This window comes from Mycetomoellerius zeteki, unplaced genomic scaffold (genome assembly GCF_001594055.1).
Source record: "Mycetomoellerius zeteki isolate Tzet28-1 unplaced genomic scaffold, Tzet1.0 scaffold204, whole genome shotgun sequence".
Classification (NCBI taxonomy): Eukaryota; Metazoa; Arthropoda; class Insecta; order Hymenoptera; family Formicidae; genus Mycetomoellerius; species Mycetomoellerius zeteki.
The window spans coordinates 423,043-436,190 of NW_017257000.1; the positions used below are offsets into that span (position 1 = coordinate 423,043).

The 13,148-nt window shown below is 37.1% G+C and overlaps 1 protein-coding gene across 1 annotated transcript in view; it reads right to left on the reverse strand.

Moving 5' to 3' along the window:
* Window positions 1-6,867: 6,867 nt before the first annotated feature.
* Window positions 6,868-13,148, reverse strand: part of LOC108722485 (uncharacterized) — a 38,221-nt gene continuing 31,940 nt past the window's right edge. Inside the window, exons 2-3 of the mRNA XM_018447634.1 lie at window positions 12,291-12,493; window positions 6,868-8,951 (exon numbers count right to left, since the gene is read on the reverse strand). Coding sequence (XP_018303136.1) covers window positions 7,407-8,951; window positions 12,291-12,493 — 1,748 coding nt within the window. The 3' untranslated portion in view covers window positions 6,868-7,406. The remainder of the gene's footprint in view (window positions 8,952-12,290; window positions 12,494-13,148) is intronic.

Sequence of the window (13,148 nt, forward strand, 5' to 3'; positions counted from 1 at the left end):
TACATCCCAGAAAACAAGCCGATGTTCTTTGTCGTCATTTTGACGTTAGAATGACGTTAAGGACGTCATTATGTTGACAAAATAATGACAAGTAATGTCAACTTGTTTGCTGGAGCTGTCCGACAAAATTTGACCTTCTTTTTGCAACACAAATTTGTGATCTGAAATGATTGAAAATTATGTAAGCTTCCTGTCATATTATATATATTATATTTTGTTAATCTCATATTACTTTTTGATTTAATATATGATTCGATTATATAATATTATTAAGTACAAAAGCACTTACTTTTTACTGCTTATAATGCAATATTAAGATGGAATAATGCTTTTTTCCATGTACATTACATAAGAAAAGAGCTATTTTTAAATTGCTATATCTTAAAAACAAAATATTCTACTAAAATGAAACAGAATGCATTTTAAAGTTGGTACTTTTATGTTAATGAAATTTAAAAAAAGATGCTATCGAAGTTACGTCGTAAAAAATCACAAAATCGATGCTTTTGTCCTCTTTGACGCCATTTTTCTTTAAAATGTGACGTGATAGTTAATTTTGAAATCCAACGGTGTTCAAATTCAGCAGGTAAAAAAATATATCGGAGATGACTATTGATACTCGTGTTGAAAAATAGTGTCAGCAATGTTATTTTTTATAATATATATAAAACATGTTTACTTTTTATTGAAATAATTTTGTTCCAGATTTTAAATCACCATCAAACATTTTATATTACTTTCAAATACAGTATAGAAAAATCCTTAATTTTTTCATAATTTTTTCATTTTGTTAAAATATATATATAATACATCTTTAAGTGAACAGCATCGATTTACTTCGGATAAGTCGTTTTCTGTGATAATATCCGAACACTATCGCCCTCTTTCTCGACTGTTGATTTCTATAATATATTGGCTTATTAAAAACCGCGGTCTTTTTGGTCATAGATACTGAATAGAGAAAGATTTAAAACATATATCTACATTTCTCTTCTGCCACTATGAGAAATTAAAAACTTGAAATTTATCTCTCAAACAGGTTTCGCTAATATAATTGGAACGACAGTTTTAATGAATTTTGATGAGAAACATTTATACGGAAGGAAAAAGGAGTTCGCATATATCTTAATTTAAAAATAACTTCAGCTATAACGGGTGAAAGTCTGCGATATCTCTTCTTCGATGTGTAGAGGAATTGAAAGAGATAGATATCCGATATCTTTTATTCCGGGGATTGGAAATCGATTGGCCGAAAAAAAGAAGAAGACGGAGTCCTTTGCTCTTATTTTGGAAACTTTATGGAGACTTCGCTCGCTCACCGAAGGCGAATCGTTGATCCGCAGCGCAATCCCGACGAGTTCTAATCTTACAAAAATCGCAAGTGGATCACCGCAGAACTCTCCGTCGACTTTCCTCGTAAATTGATAGCTACCACTTTTACGTGAACATGCGGAACGAAAATTATATGCGTGCACGTACAGTAAGTGGGCGTTGATAAACGCGCGAGCACGTAAATAACCGAATGAATAAACATTGGAATAAAGTGTACCGATCGCCGTTATGTAAACGTGAATCTTAAATACACATACTAGTATCAAACTTGTAAACTTTGTAAAAAACATTGTTCACAGACTGAGACCTTGGAAATTGTTACTTCCGTTCCAATAGAAAATATAAACGATGTTTGATAGAAGAATGCGTATATCTTTATTAGAGATAAAAATTACAAAAAGAAATTGTGAATATAAACAGTGTAAATTAGCTTTTACTTCGGCTCTGAAAGTTTTTTACTCGGAAATGTATTTTATTTGAACACTTGATACTGACTTATTATTGTTCCAGAATTCAGTTTTTAAACAATCTAAACAATTAAAATGTTACGATGACTAACAAGAGAAGGGACTCAATAGGTGTCCCTCTCTTATAAAGCAATATTAAAAGTTCATCAAAATCATAGGAGGATAAACTGACGTTCCTTTCCTTGTAAGCAGCGGCCACGCATACACTTAGGTTGATATTTATAGTTCCGTTCTTATTTCAAGAATCTTAAATCTTATTTCAAAAATCTCTTAAAATATTAATACAGCTCTGTGATTGGTTTACTACATTTTAAGGCTGTACTTAAGACGGTCTTAAATATAAGAATCGACTATTCTTAGATCCAGTTTCGAAAAAGAACTAATCGCAGATATTTCTGCCTTGACATTTAAAGTTATAAAAATATATTAAACAATACAGAAATAACATAGGTATACTCTCTAAATTCTTTGAAGTAGAACTTCACCCTAAAAAGTGAAAGTTAAGTCGGTTTTGAAAAAAAATGGCTTAATTTTTAATTTTTAAGAGATTCACTCTAAAAGTTTGAAAGAGTATACAAATTTTGTATCGTTTTTAAAAATTTTGATGACAACTTTTTATCGTAAAAATTAGTTTTTTACTCGTATTTTTTTATCTCTAATGTTTATAAAAACTTTATTAAAAATGCTCTCCTTTTATTCCCGTCGGTAAGTTTCCGTTTTCTTGCAAAATGCAAACGGGTAAAAGAATATTTTCCCGGGAGATTGTGCAACAATCGCGACTCATGAATTTCTAATATTTCATCTAGAAAACAGAGCTAACACTGTTCTCATTTATGAGAATATTGTAATATCATACACAATCTCTACCTGTTTGATCTTGCGAAAAAACTGGATAATTAGCGAATTTTCACAAATGAAGGCACGCTGTGTGGAAAGGAAAGCGACTGGAAACAATTATGAAACACGTTACTAATAAAATTGAAACGTCAATCATAATGTTTACTGCTTGCCAAAAACGTCAGAAATAATTTAAACGTCATAATACGATCTCAGGAATTACGCTAACATTTATATAAAATATGCAAATCGATTCTCTTTATTTCGCGAAAATCAGCATCGGGATAGGTCGCTAGAGAAAGGAGAGAAGGGAAACAATGATTTGCGTGGGCGAGCTTGGATGAAAAAGATATGAGCGTAAATAATCATAGGAAAAGAAACAGGCTAGGAATGACGACGCGCTGGTGAATAGGACACCGCCAGATTACAATCACTTTTATGTAACGGCCATTATTCGTCCCTTTTTATTACAACAAAGGTAAATACAAAGACGCGCAACTTTCGCCACGTAATTGCGCCGCGGACGGTACGCGATTCGTACCGTTTGACAAATATTTCGTGGGATAATAAAAATCAGAATATATCGACAAGTAGTTACATATGGGGGATAACCTTTCGGAATTATCCGACGAGGGACTAGAAGACCTCTTTGGCGACCAACCCTTCGTACCGGGTGGCACTGATAAATGACATCGCGTTTGACCGAATCTACTACAAAATATTATATGTACTTATAAGTGATAACGGAGTCATTTCAATCACCCTGTAGACGGTCGTCGACTGCTGGCAACTTTGCGATCGGGTCCTAACGGTACCCTAGAGTTCTTTCAGACATATGAGAAAAATGTTTAAATATTAATTGAAAAAATTTAATGTTTAATTTGTTCCATATGTGTAAATATGTAATAATTCAAACGTGTAATGTAAGTTTATATGTAACAGCAATATAATTTTACTGTGAACTATTATTTAAAATTTTTTCATTCGATATTTAAAGAAAAATTAATTAACAATGACAAATTTAAACTTTGTCACAAAAAGAACTCTAGAATATTTTCAATGGGAATAATAATCTATATGCGAATAATAATTAATGAAGAATTATATGATTACTCTCGATCGCTCTGTCTTGAATTGATTTTCCGTAAAATATTTTTATAATATAATTCTTCTTATTTTCTGTTACATTACGTTCACAATTCTATATACATAACGCAAGAAAGTTGCATTTCGTACACTATATAACGAGATACCAAAGTAAGTGGCAATCCTTTTCGAGTACAAAACGTCTCGATGAAACCCAAGGAACATACAAAAGCCAACAAAAAAAATCAAAAACATCAAAATGATTTTATTTTGATACTTAAAGTCAATAAACAGTCAAATTTTGTAACAAAAAAATCATCATTTTGACGTCAAAATACGTCATTTTGATTTTCTTTTGACTTGTGTGCCTTGGGTAACTGTACAAAATTATTGTCCAAATACTGGTTACAAACTATTTTGTAGGAAGAATCAATTTCGGCGATTCCATGTAATATATATAATTATTATACGCTGGTAATTATACATAATATAATTATCATGGTGCATATAATAATTGTTATTCAACAAATCAGAGAATTTATAATTTCTTCGCTGTTCAATCGCTGTTTAAATAAAATTTGATAAATAACAAGATTTTCTTTCAAGGAAAGTCTTTTCTGTCAAATATTATTTTTTTTACATCTTATATCTTCTCTCAAAGTAGTCAAACTCATTTTTTTTATTTATTTTGTATGAAATTAGAACACATTTTTATTTCTACACATTGTGTGTTATCAATTATGAAAAGGAATGAGAAAGTGAGAGGAGTACTGTACGAGCGGAAATGATTCGTTTCGATTCGAAATAAGCGGAAGTCGACTCTAGTCCGTATTCTGATTCTCGACGGAAATTCGAGAGATTCGACGAAGGGCGATCGCCACCCTAATGGCAAATATTACACATCAACACACTCAACAAGGACTATCAGGAGACACCAGGAGATAGTACCTCAGCGCTATACATAAATACACATATATATATATATTTATATACATATAAATCATATAAATCGATAATAATTAGACATTTATTTACAATCGCAACGAGGACATAACAAAAGTTAAACTATAGCCTAAGAAAAAGAAGACATAGAACCAACAATTTCAGGTACAGAATGAAATTAATCAATTATGTACAAATTTCACTTGTAATTATTGTAATTGGGGAAACGCCATAAACGTTCGCGATACTCACTATTCATTTCTTTGGATACTTAAACGAATGAGCTGTTGCCTGATTAAAATCCTCGACGATCGAATTCAGGCTAATCGAAAAATGAGCTCGGCGATCGGCTCGCGGTACGTATAGTTTGTATACATACAGGTGTTCAACGTTGCGGCAATCGCTCGCGGTGAACGTAAATTACCGGTTTCTCCAATTCCCCCTCTCCCTTCCGCTCTCTCTCTCTCTCTTTCTCTATTTATCTGTCTTTCTTTCTTTTTCCGTCGTTCCCCTCATATCATGATCGGCCACGCTTGATCTCGCTGATACGCATAACTGCACGCAAGAAGTTATATGCTGATTCTATATTTTTATATGCAAATAAATTGTCTATGATCCGAAACGATATTCGTGTAACGAATAAAGATGGAATCTAGGGTCTGTCTTTTTTCAAAAAATGTTCTGAATTGGTATACACATGTGATAGAGAATACGATCATCATAGAAATTTCTCACAATCAGAGACCTGTTCTTTTTTGGAGAATATTCTGAACACTGAGTTGCAAATTGAGAATCCATAAGGATCATTGAAAAACTTATCACACTAGCATACATTAGTTCAGAACGTTCTTCGAAAAGGAAAATAGATTTCTAATTCTGAGATAAGAAATTTCTATAACGATCGTATTCTTTATTTTCACTTTCGTAAGACACGCAGGTAAGTATCAGCATCCTTTTTTTTCCCTTACTTTGATGGCCGATCGCGACAACCAGCAATTTGAGAGAATCAAGCATGGTTCGGGGCCTCGAGAGCGTGAAAAAGAGCCTGCGCGCGCGGCGACTTTCTCTCGTCGCAAGTGTGACAATCGTCGCCCGCGATACAATCAACAAAGTCGATTCTAATCTAAAGTGTTTGATAAACAATTAAATCGAGTTAGCTTCGCCGGGAATCCATGAGGATCATCAAGAAACTGATTGTCATCAAACAAGAGAAATTATAGGCTCTGACAAAATAAATCAATAAATCGTAAATGACTTTAAGAGCGCAGGATATATATCAGTGTATAAATAATTTATTCTATACAACAATTGATAAAAGTATATGGTTTCGATTCACGGTTTGGATCCTCTTGACAACATTTTAATTAGGCAAATATCTAAAATTAATTATTGTTATCAGTAAGAGCCCAGGTAGAACAGATAAAGTCATAATAAGATCAAGATGACATCAAGTGTCAGGATCATCCAACAAAAGTTATACAAAGTCGGAATGTAACTTCAGAACGTACTCATGAATTCGACCTAACTTTGACATGTGTCATCTTGAGATGTGGGAAATTTAATGTGATGTGTGATATGGAGCGATACAACATCAAACTATGCAAGAAAATTATCCAAACATTTTATGAAAATTCACGGAATGATGAAAATCACATTCCGAAAACTTCGTGGTTATTTTGGCCAGCATAACCAACCAACAGAGCTCGTCATCATCGCAGTATAGTGAAGAAATTCGAGGAAACTGGACCGGTACAAGATATACAAAAATACCAATATGTGAACATCCAGTCTCGCTGAGATTGAACCGGTGATGTCAAAATGACATCAAAAATTTCACCGAGTATCAGAGTATGCAAGAAGAGATAATTATTTGGCCAATATCCTGTTCAAATAAAATTTTGCCATAGTTTACTGAAGATATTTTGTTCAATGAAAAAGGATTCTGCCAAAAATTGTGCGTTTTATTTAAAACTTTGTGTACCATAATTCTTGTTGGACTCTGTAAGAGTCATTTTAAGAAAAATTATAATGACGTCATTCGATACATTTTTTATGATGATTTTATGGTGAATTCTTGACATCTCTCTCTCTCTCTCCCTCTTTTTCTTGTTATAATTTTTCTTAAAATAACTTCTATTTGATGTTTTGATTTTATTACGATTTTATGTTCTATTTGAAAGGGACTCTCGCAAACTTCGGTGATTTTAATTAATATTTACATTGATTTATCAGTCTTTATCGCGCGATAGAAACCGAAATCAGTTATGATAATAATTTTTGGGTTTTTATGTATATTATCGCAGTTTTTTTTGTTCGATTGGAAAATATTTTCTAACTTTACACTGGCTACAAAAACCGGCATGATTTATGAAAATTTATGCTGAGAAGAAGATATAAGAATAATGAAATAATTGAGTAATTACTCCGTCCCTTTGAGTTTGCTACTTCATTTTCAATGAGGCGTGAATTTAAGGATATATTAATCCTTAAGCCTCTAATAGTAAGATGGGGTTGGATGCGACTTCTATTTTACAGTTGTTTACGCACATTTTACGTTGTTAACAGAAGAACAGATTTTATATTATATTATTTAACTTCTTTTACACATTTTGTATATTAATTATATTTAAAAAATAAACAAAACAATATAATATCCAACTCTATTTTCCTTGATATTGAAAATCCATCTTATTAGAGGGTTAAGTTCTGAAATGTCCTGAAAGAACGATTCACTAGTTGCGTTCACTTTAAATAATGTTTCTTTCTCACGGAAGCGCTGATGCATGGTGCCTCGTGTTTCGAACTCGGATCTCTCCAGGTGTTCTTCGCGGGTGGATCGCTAAATCTCGTTTTCGCAAGATTCATCGTTTTCTGGCAAGCGTCCTGCTCCAAATCGCCCTCAAAAAATCGACACATCTCTCTCACGGGTAGAGCCCTGGCACCTCGGTTGAGATCGTGAAGAGACCGGGCGCGTTGTTTGCCCCTGGGACTGGGCTTGCAAGATGTTCGACCAAGATCTTCTGTGCTTCTGGCCAGGCGACCGCCTAATCTCGAAAGGGATTCGAACAAAGTCAGCTTCTCCCTCACTGGCACGTATTTGTCTACCCTCTGACATCGCTCCAGAAGTTTGGCAACATCCTCTTCGCAAGGTGGTACCGTTAAGACCGACGGAGAACTCGGGGATACAATTGCCGGGCAATCCGTGGATTTTGGGCAAGGCTGCGACAACTGACGGGGAACGGGAATTCTGGAAGACAGGAGAGCCAGTCGCTCCTTCCGCTCCCGAAGAGTTTCCACATTAGCTATGGTGATACCGGTCATCAGTTGCTGGACCTGCGATAGCTGCGCCTTGTCACGAATGATTCTCCTCTCTCTGGCTCTACTTCTCCTCTCGTTGATGTCCGGCCTGAGTATTCCAGGACTGTTGTTTCCACTTCTAGGACTATTATTGTTCCGTTTGTCGTCCTCGTTTCGATAATTTTCCTCAGTGAACCTCACTGTGGAGGTCTCGTTCGGTTTGAGCGGAGGTAGTCGATCGACAATCGAATTCTCGTTTTGCTTTCGTATGTCGGTCGATGTAAAAAATTCCTTTTTGGGCGAGCGGGTCGGATGAGCCTCATCGTTATCGTTGGCAGAACAAATCCTACTCCTAGTTTTACCGTAGATCTTCGGCAAATTGTTATTATTTTCCTCGGCTCTTGCTTTCCGCCTCGCGTCCTCTTCAAGGACTCGTCGACTTCTCGCTTCGTTTTCGCGTCTGCGCGCCTCTTTGTACCTCTGTATCCTCTGTTCCCTCGTTTCTGGTTCCGGTAAGGAGACGCTGCGGGAGTCCACTGTATCGTTCGACCGGCATACGCCACCCCAAGGGAGACTGTCGTCGCTACCCTCGCTGCTTTCGCTGCAACCCCACGCTCTGCTGACCGGTTGGTCCTTGTTGCTTATCACAGTGGGTATGCTTCGAAATTCTCCCAACAGGTCCTCGTCGCTCGAGTTACTGCTGGACCAACCGCGTAATTCACTCCTCGCCCTTCTCCTGGAATCATCGAGGATCGTCGTCGTGCACAACGTCGTCTTCCCCGTCGGTGAGTCGCTTGGCCAGCAACGTAATTCGCTGCGAGATCGCCTTCTCGTTTCCGTCGGGCTGTCCGGCAATGGAACCGGACCTCTCGGACAAATGGTCAATATCTCCAGGAAGTTCAAGCATCGTTGAGCGCGAAACGGCGTTTGCCGAACTAGTTCGGCTGCAATCGCTCTGACCCAAGACCAATAGATCGGTTCCGTGTCCGCCTGAAGAAATAAAAAGATTGACATGTTATATTTAAACAGTTGTATAATTAAACATTTGAAATAATTAATAAGATATTATAGTATTTTTTAAATATCGAAAATTAGTCAAATATAAGTAAAGAAGGGCCAAATTAAATATACGGTCAAGGTTAAATATATTTTTGATTAATAATAATATTTATAAATATGTAAATTTTAAAATCTTTCAGTTATTTAAACTGTGCGTCGATTATTATCGAACTTAATAATCAATTTAATTATGATGTAAGTCCTGTTCTTTATAACTAAACTTCTTGCATGGTTCATCTTTTCCTTTTTCCTTTTCACATTGAAAAAAAAGAAAAAAGATGAATTGTGCGAGAAGTTCAGCTAAAAAGAAAGATCTGTTTTATCATTTCAGCTTCAGTTTATGATTGAATTTCAAATCTGACACTAATCGGCGCTCAGTTTAAATAAATAAAAGATGTATTTAAAATTTATATATAAATAATATTGGCCAGATGTATAAGTCTTCATCATACTTGGTCCTTCTTTACTTATTTGATTTATTATTCATATAGTGATAAATCTCTATAATTTTGCTTATCAACGAAAATTAAAATAAAATTGAATCTTTTTAAATTATAGTAATAAATATACAGTTCAAAAATACGCTTTTTAAATATAAATATTCTAATTTTTTCTTAAAGTATTTATAAATTAGTATTGTAAATGATTTTGGCACTATTACTTATGTGGACATAGTCATGATGCATAAAATGATATATATGAAACTTTTTTAAAGAAAGCTTCGGCTTTTGAGAAAGTTATATAGCAATTAAAATTAATGTTGAGACAATTAAAAATTAAATTGACTGATAATTCCGATAACAAAGTTTTTATACGAGTAGGTAAAGTGGTTTAACATATAAGCGAGAATGTAGGACCAGCAAAACATTGCCGACGGTTATGTACATTCGGTTTTCATATTCTCATACGGTAGGTATCTGGATGCTGCGTGGAGTAGTCGAACGAGTCTGTCTACCCGCAGGATCGACCGTGACACACGATTTCGCTGGTCGGCGCGGCGATTCGAAAGTCGCCGGTTCGCTCGAGTGCACGAACGACGGACTCCGACAACGTGGAATTTGCTCGTTAACCACCGGCGGCGTGTCGATCATTACCATCCTCGACGGGAACAAATCTCTCTGTCGCCTTGCCTGCCGAGGCCGGCCTTCGTGCCTTCGAGCGGCGCATTCGACGACACTGGCCGATATCAGGCCTGTCTGGAAAAAAGCTCGCCGACAGGTTTGCCCGTTCGTTGTCTATCTCGAGGACAACATGGAAAACCCGCTTTCGATCGAAAACCATGACGCAGCATCGAGCTATGAACAAGCGACAAGAGAAACACCGCGGCAAAATGACACGAGAGCTGTGTACTTGTATTCCTAGGCAACGACGATGCTCATCGATCCGTAATTCTAATCGCGGCACACGATCATCAATGGGCGCTCGCGTAGTCGCTGCAATTGCCTCAATTAGCATCGTTAAGTCGACTCAGCGTGAAAACGCCGGAACGTCCTATTACAATGCCGAAGGATCTTCGTCCGATTGACTGGCCATGCGCTGGCAAGATAGCCGTCCTTGGAACGAGCCCAAAGAGGCGAGAAACTTCTCCTCGGATACGAGAGCGCGCGATGGTGGGATTCCTTGACAATGGCGGGTCATGGGAGAACGGTGCAACAATCTCCCACGCATTTATCATAGCAAGCGAATCGGCAAGCGGGTATGTTGACCTTGCCTACTGGCCTTATTAAGATCTCGCGATTCGACGGGCGGGCGGTCTGTGTTACATCACAGAGTCCGTCGTTCCTCCTCCGTCACCTGGACATCCGCGGCCTTGGCAAGGATACCTCATACATGCTGTTTAAGCTGGTGTTTCGAACGCATTATCCCACAATCGCGTGCCAAAGCGTCTTCGAAGGTCGATTGAGCGCGCGTCTCATCGGCTTAGGTAGAACATCGCGTACTAAGAAAGCTTCTAATTGTATTATTCCGTGAGTAGATAGAAAAAAAGCGAAGTGAAAATCCGACGCTACGCCAGGACGAAGCACGTAAAACGAATTTCGAGAATTCTCCGCGTGATCTGAAAGTGGTCGAAGATCAACGATGGGTTCTATGCAAAAAGGAGAAATTTGCGTGTAGATTTGAATTTTGGGTGATATTCTAAAGATCGGAGCTGTCGTGATAGATTCGCACGGCCTCGCTCGCTTGCTTGCTCACAGGGATTGTATAACGCGTTAGAAATCGAATGGCGACGCTGGCGGATCCGTAATTAGAAGTTGCAGCGTTCAGCGAAACGGGAGCCCGCGTGGCTCGCCCGGCGCACGTGAAAGTGTTTACGGCTGAGGAAACGGATCGTGCCGGAGATAAAGGCCATTTACATGCAATTACATTGCGTGGTGCGGCATATTATTCCTTCCCTGGCCTCTCCCGTCCTGTCTTCGTCCGCGCTTCTGTCGTGCCTTACAGTCGCCGCCGCCCGGCGAGGAACGCGAGAACGGCCGATTCTGTCTTGTGGAACCATGCCAAATCGCGAACGCTTTCGGCTCTCACGAAAGCCTCTCTAGCTTGAAATACGCCGTTGCGCTGGTCAGGGATCAAGAGTAATCGGGAAATTCCTTTTCAATTCACTACAAATCGATTTCTCTTACGAAATCTTATGAAACCGTTTCGTGAAACCGGTAAATTGATGTTTGTCGATTTATAAAAGATAGAAAGAGAAATTGCGAAAAAGCTTCAATTAGCAGCAATAATAATGCTTAACCAAAAGAGTGACTTTTTGAATCACTCAATGCTGGTTCCAAAGAAAGCTGTCAAGTAGATTTATGTGTTTTGGTACTTTGTACAAGATATTCTGTATCATTGTCCGATAAGTAATTGTACGTTGAGGTATATTTGTTTTGAAACTGATTGTGATAATAAGCTAGAATGCTGGCTGAAACGTGTATTGGGATTCGAATAATATTCGAGATTAGTCGCCTCAGAATTTATAGTTCTACTTTTATCAAACGCTGATTCAAAATATAGATTTCAATCGCTGCTTATAATGAAAGAAATTTGCGTTCCGTCATTTATGATGTTTCAATCGTTCTGTATTTCACATTGTTTTAATATTTATGATGTTTCATTATTGGAATATTCAGAAACTGTGGATTATGGATAATGAATAATAACGTTCCTATTGTTAATATTTTCCTTTTCACTAAATTGTGGAATTCGTAATAAAATTGGCAAATTAATATCAATATAAAAGATAGACAAAAATACGAAAAACCTTTAATTAGCGATGATAATTACCCAAAAGGTGGCGAGCGAACGACCCTCTGAATCGCTCAAGGTAAAGCCGAGAGCAAATGTGTGGGGTTGACAGAGACTCGGTGATGCCTGACGAAGATTTAATGCTCGCAATGGTAACCTCATCGGAGTACCTTCGACCCATAGCCAGCCCATCCTGATGGAAACCGTTCTTCTTTCGTTCAAATCTTCCACATACAGCTCGCCTGAAATCCAAATTGCAAGAACACACGTAAAGACCAATTCGCTATTCAATAACAATTGAATCAATTAATTCGTAGCGATTAAATCTCGATGTCGCTTAGAAATTCTCCGACGATGAACTTTCAGTTTCATCGCGTTCAATAGCGCACGCCATAAATGGCAGTGGCGCTATTAATATTCGAGCCGCAGTTTCAATATTAAGTCAGAGGAGAATCGATGATTCACGCGTTTATATCGCGAATGCCCGTAATGAGCAACAGAAGAAATTTCGTATTACGAACAATCGGTCGTAATTGCGTTACAATATGATTTTTCAGAAATATCTACACAAAGAGAGCGGTTTTGATGAAGTATCTAAAAATTTAGCTAGATACAGATCTGAAAGTAATTTTGTTGGACTATTCAAATAATTATGTAGGACGCTCAAGCTGGTTGTTAGAATGTCAAACACTAAAAGAAAGGATTTTGTTAATTTAACAAGCTACCGATACCTTTAACAAGTGATCGGTAAAAACGTGACAACAAAATTGCTATTAGTCTGCTATACCAAGCTATACCAACAATTATTAGTAATAGAAGTAAACTATATAGAACCTAACCTATCTTTTGGATATACTTTAGGAACGTTTATCATAGAAATCATAGATGATCGTAGGG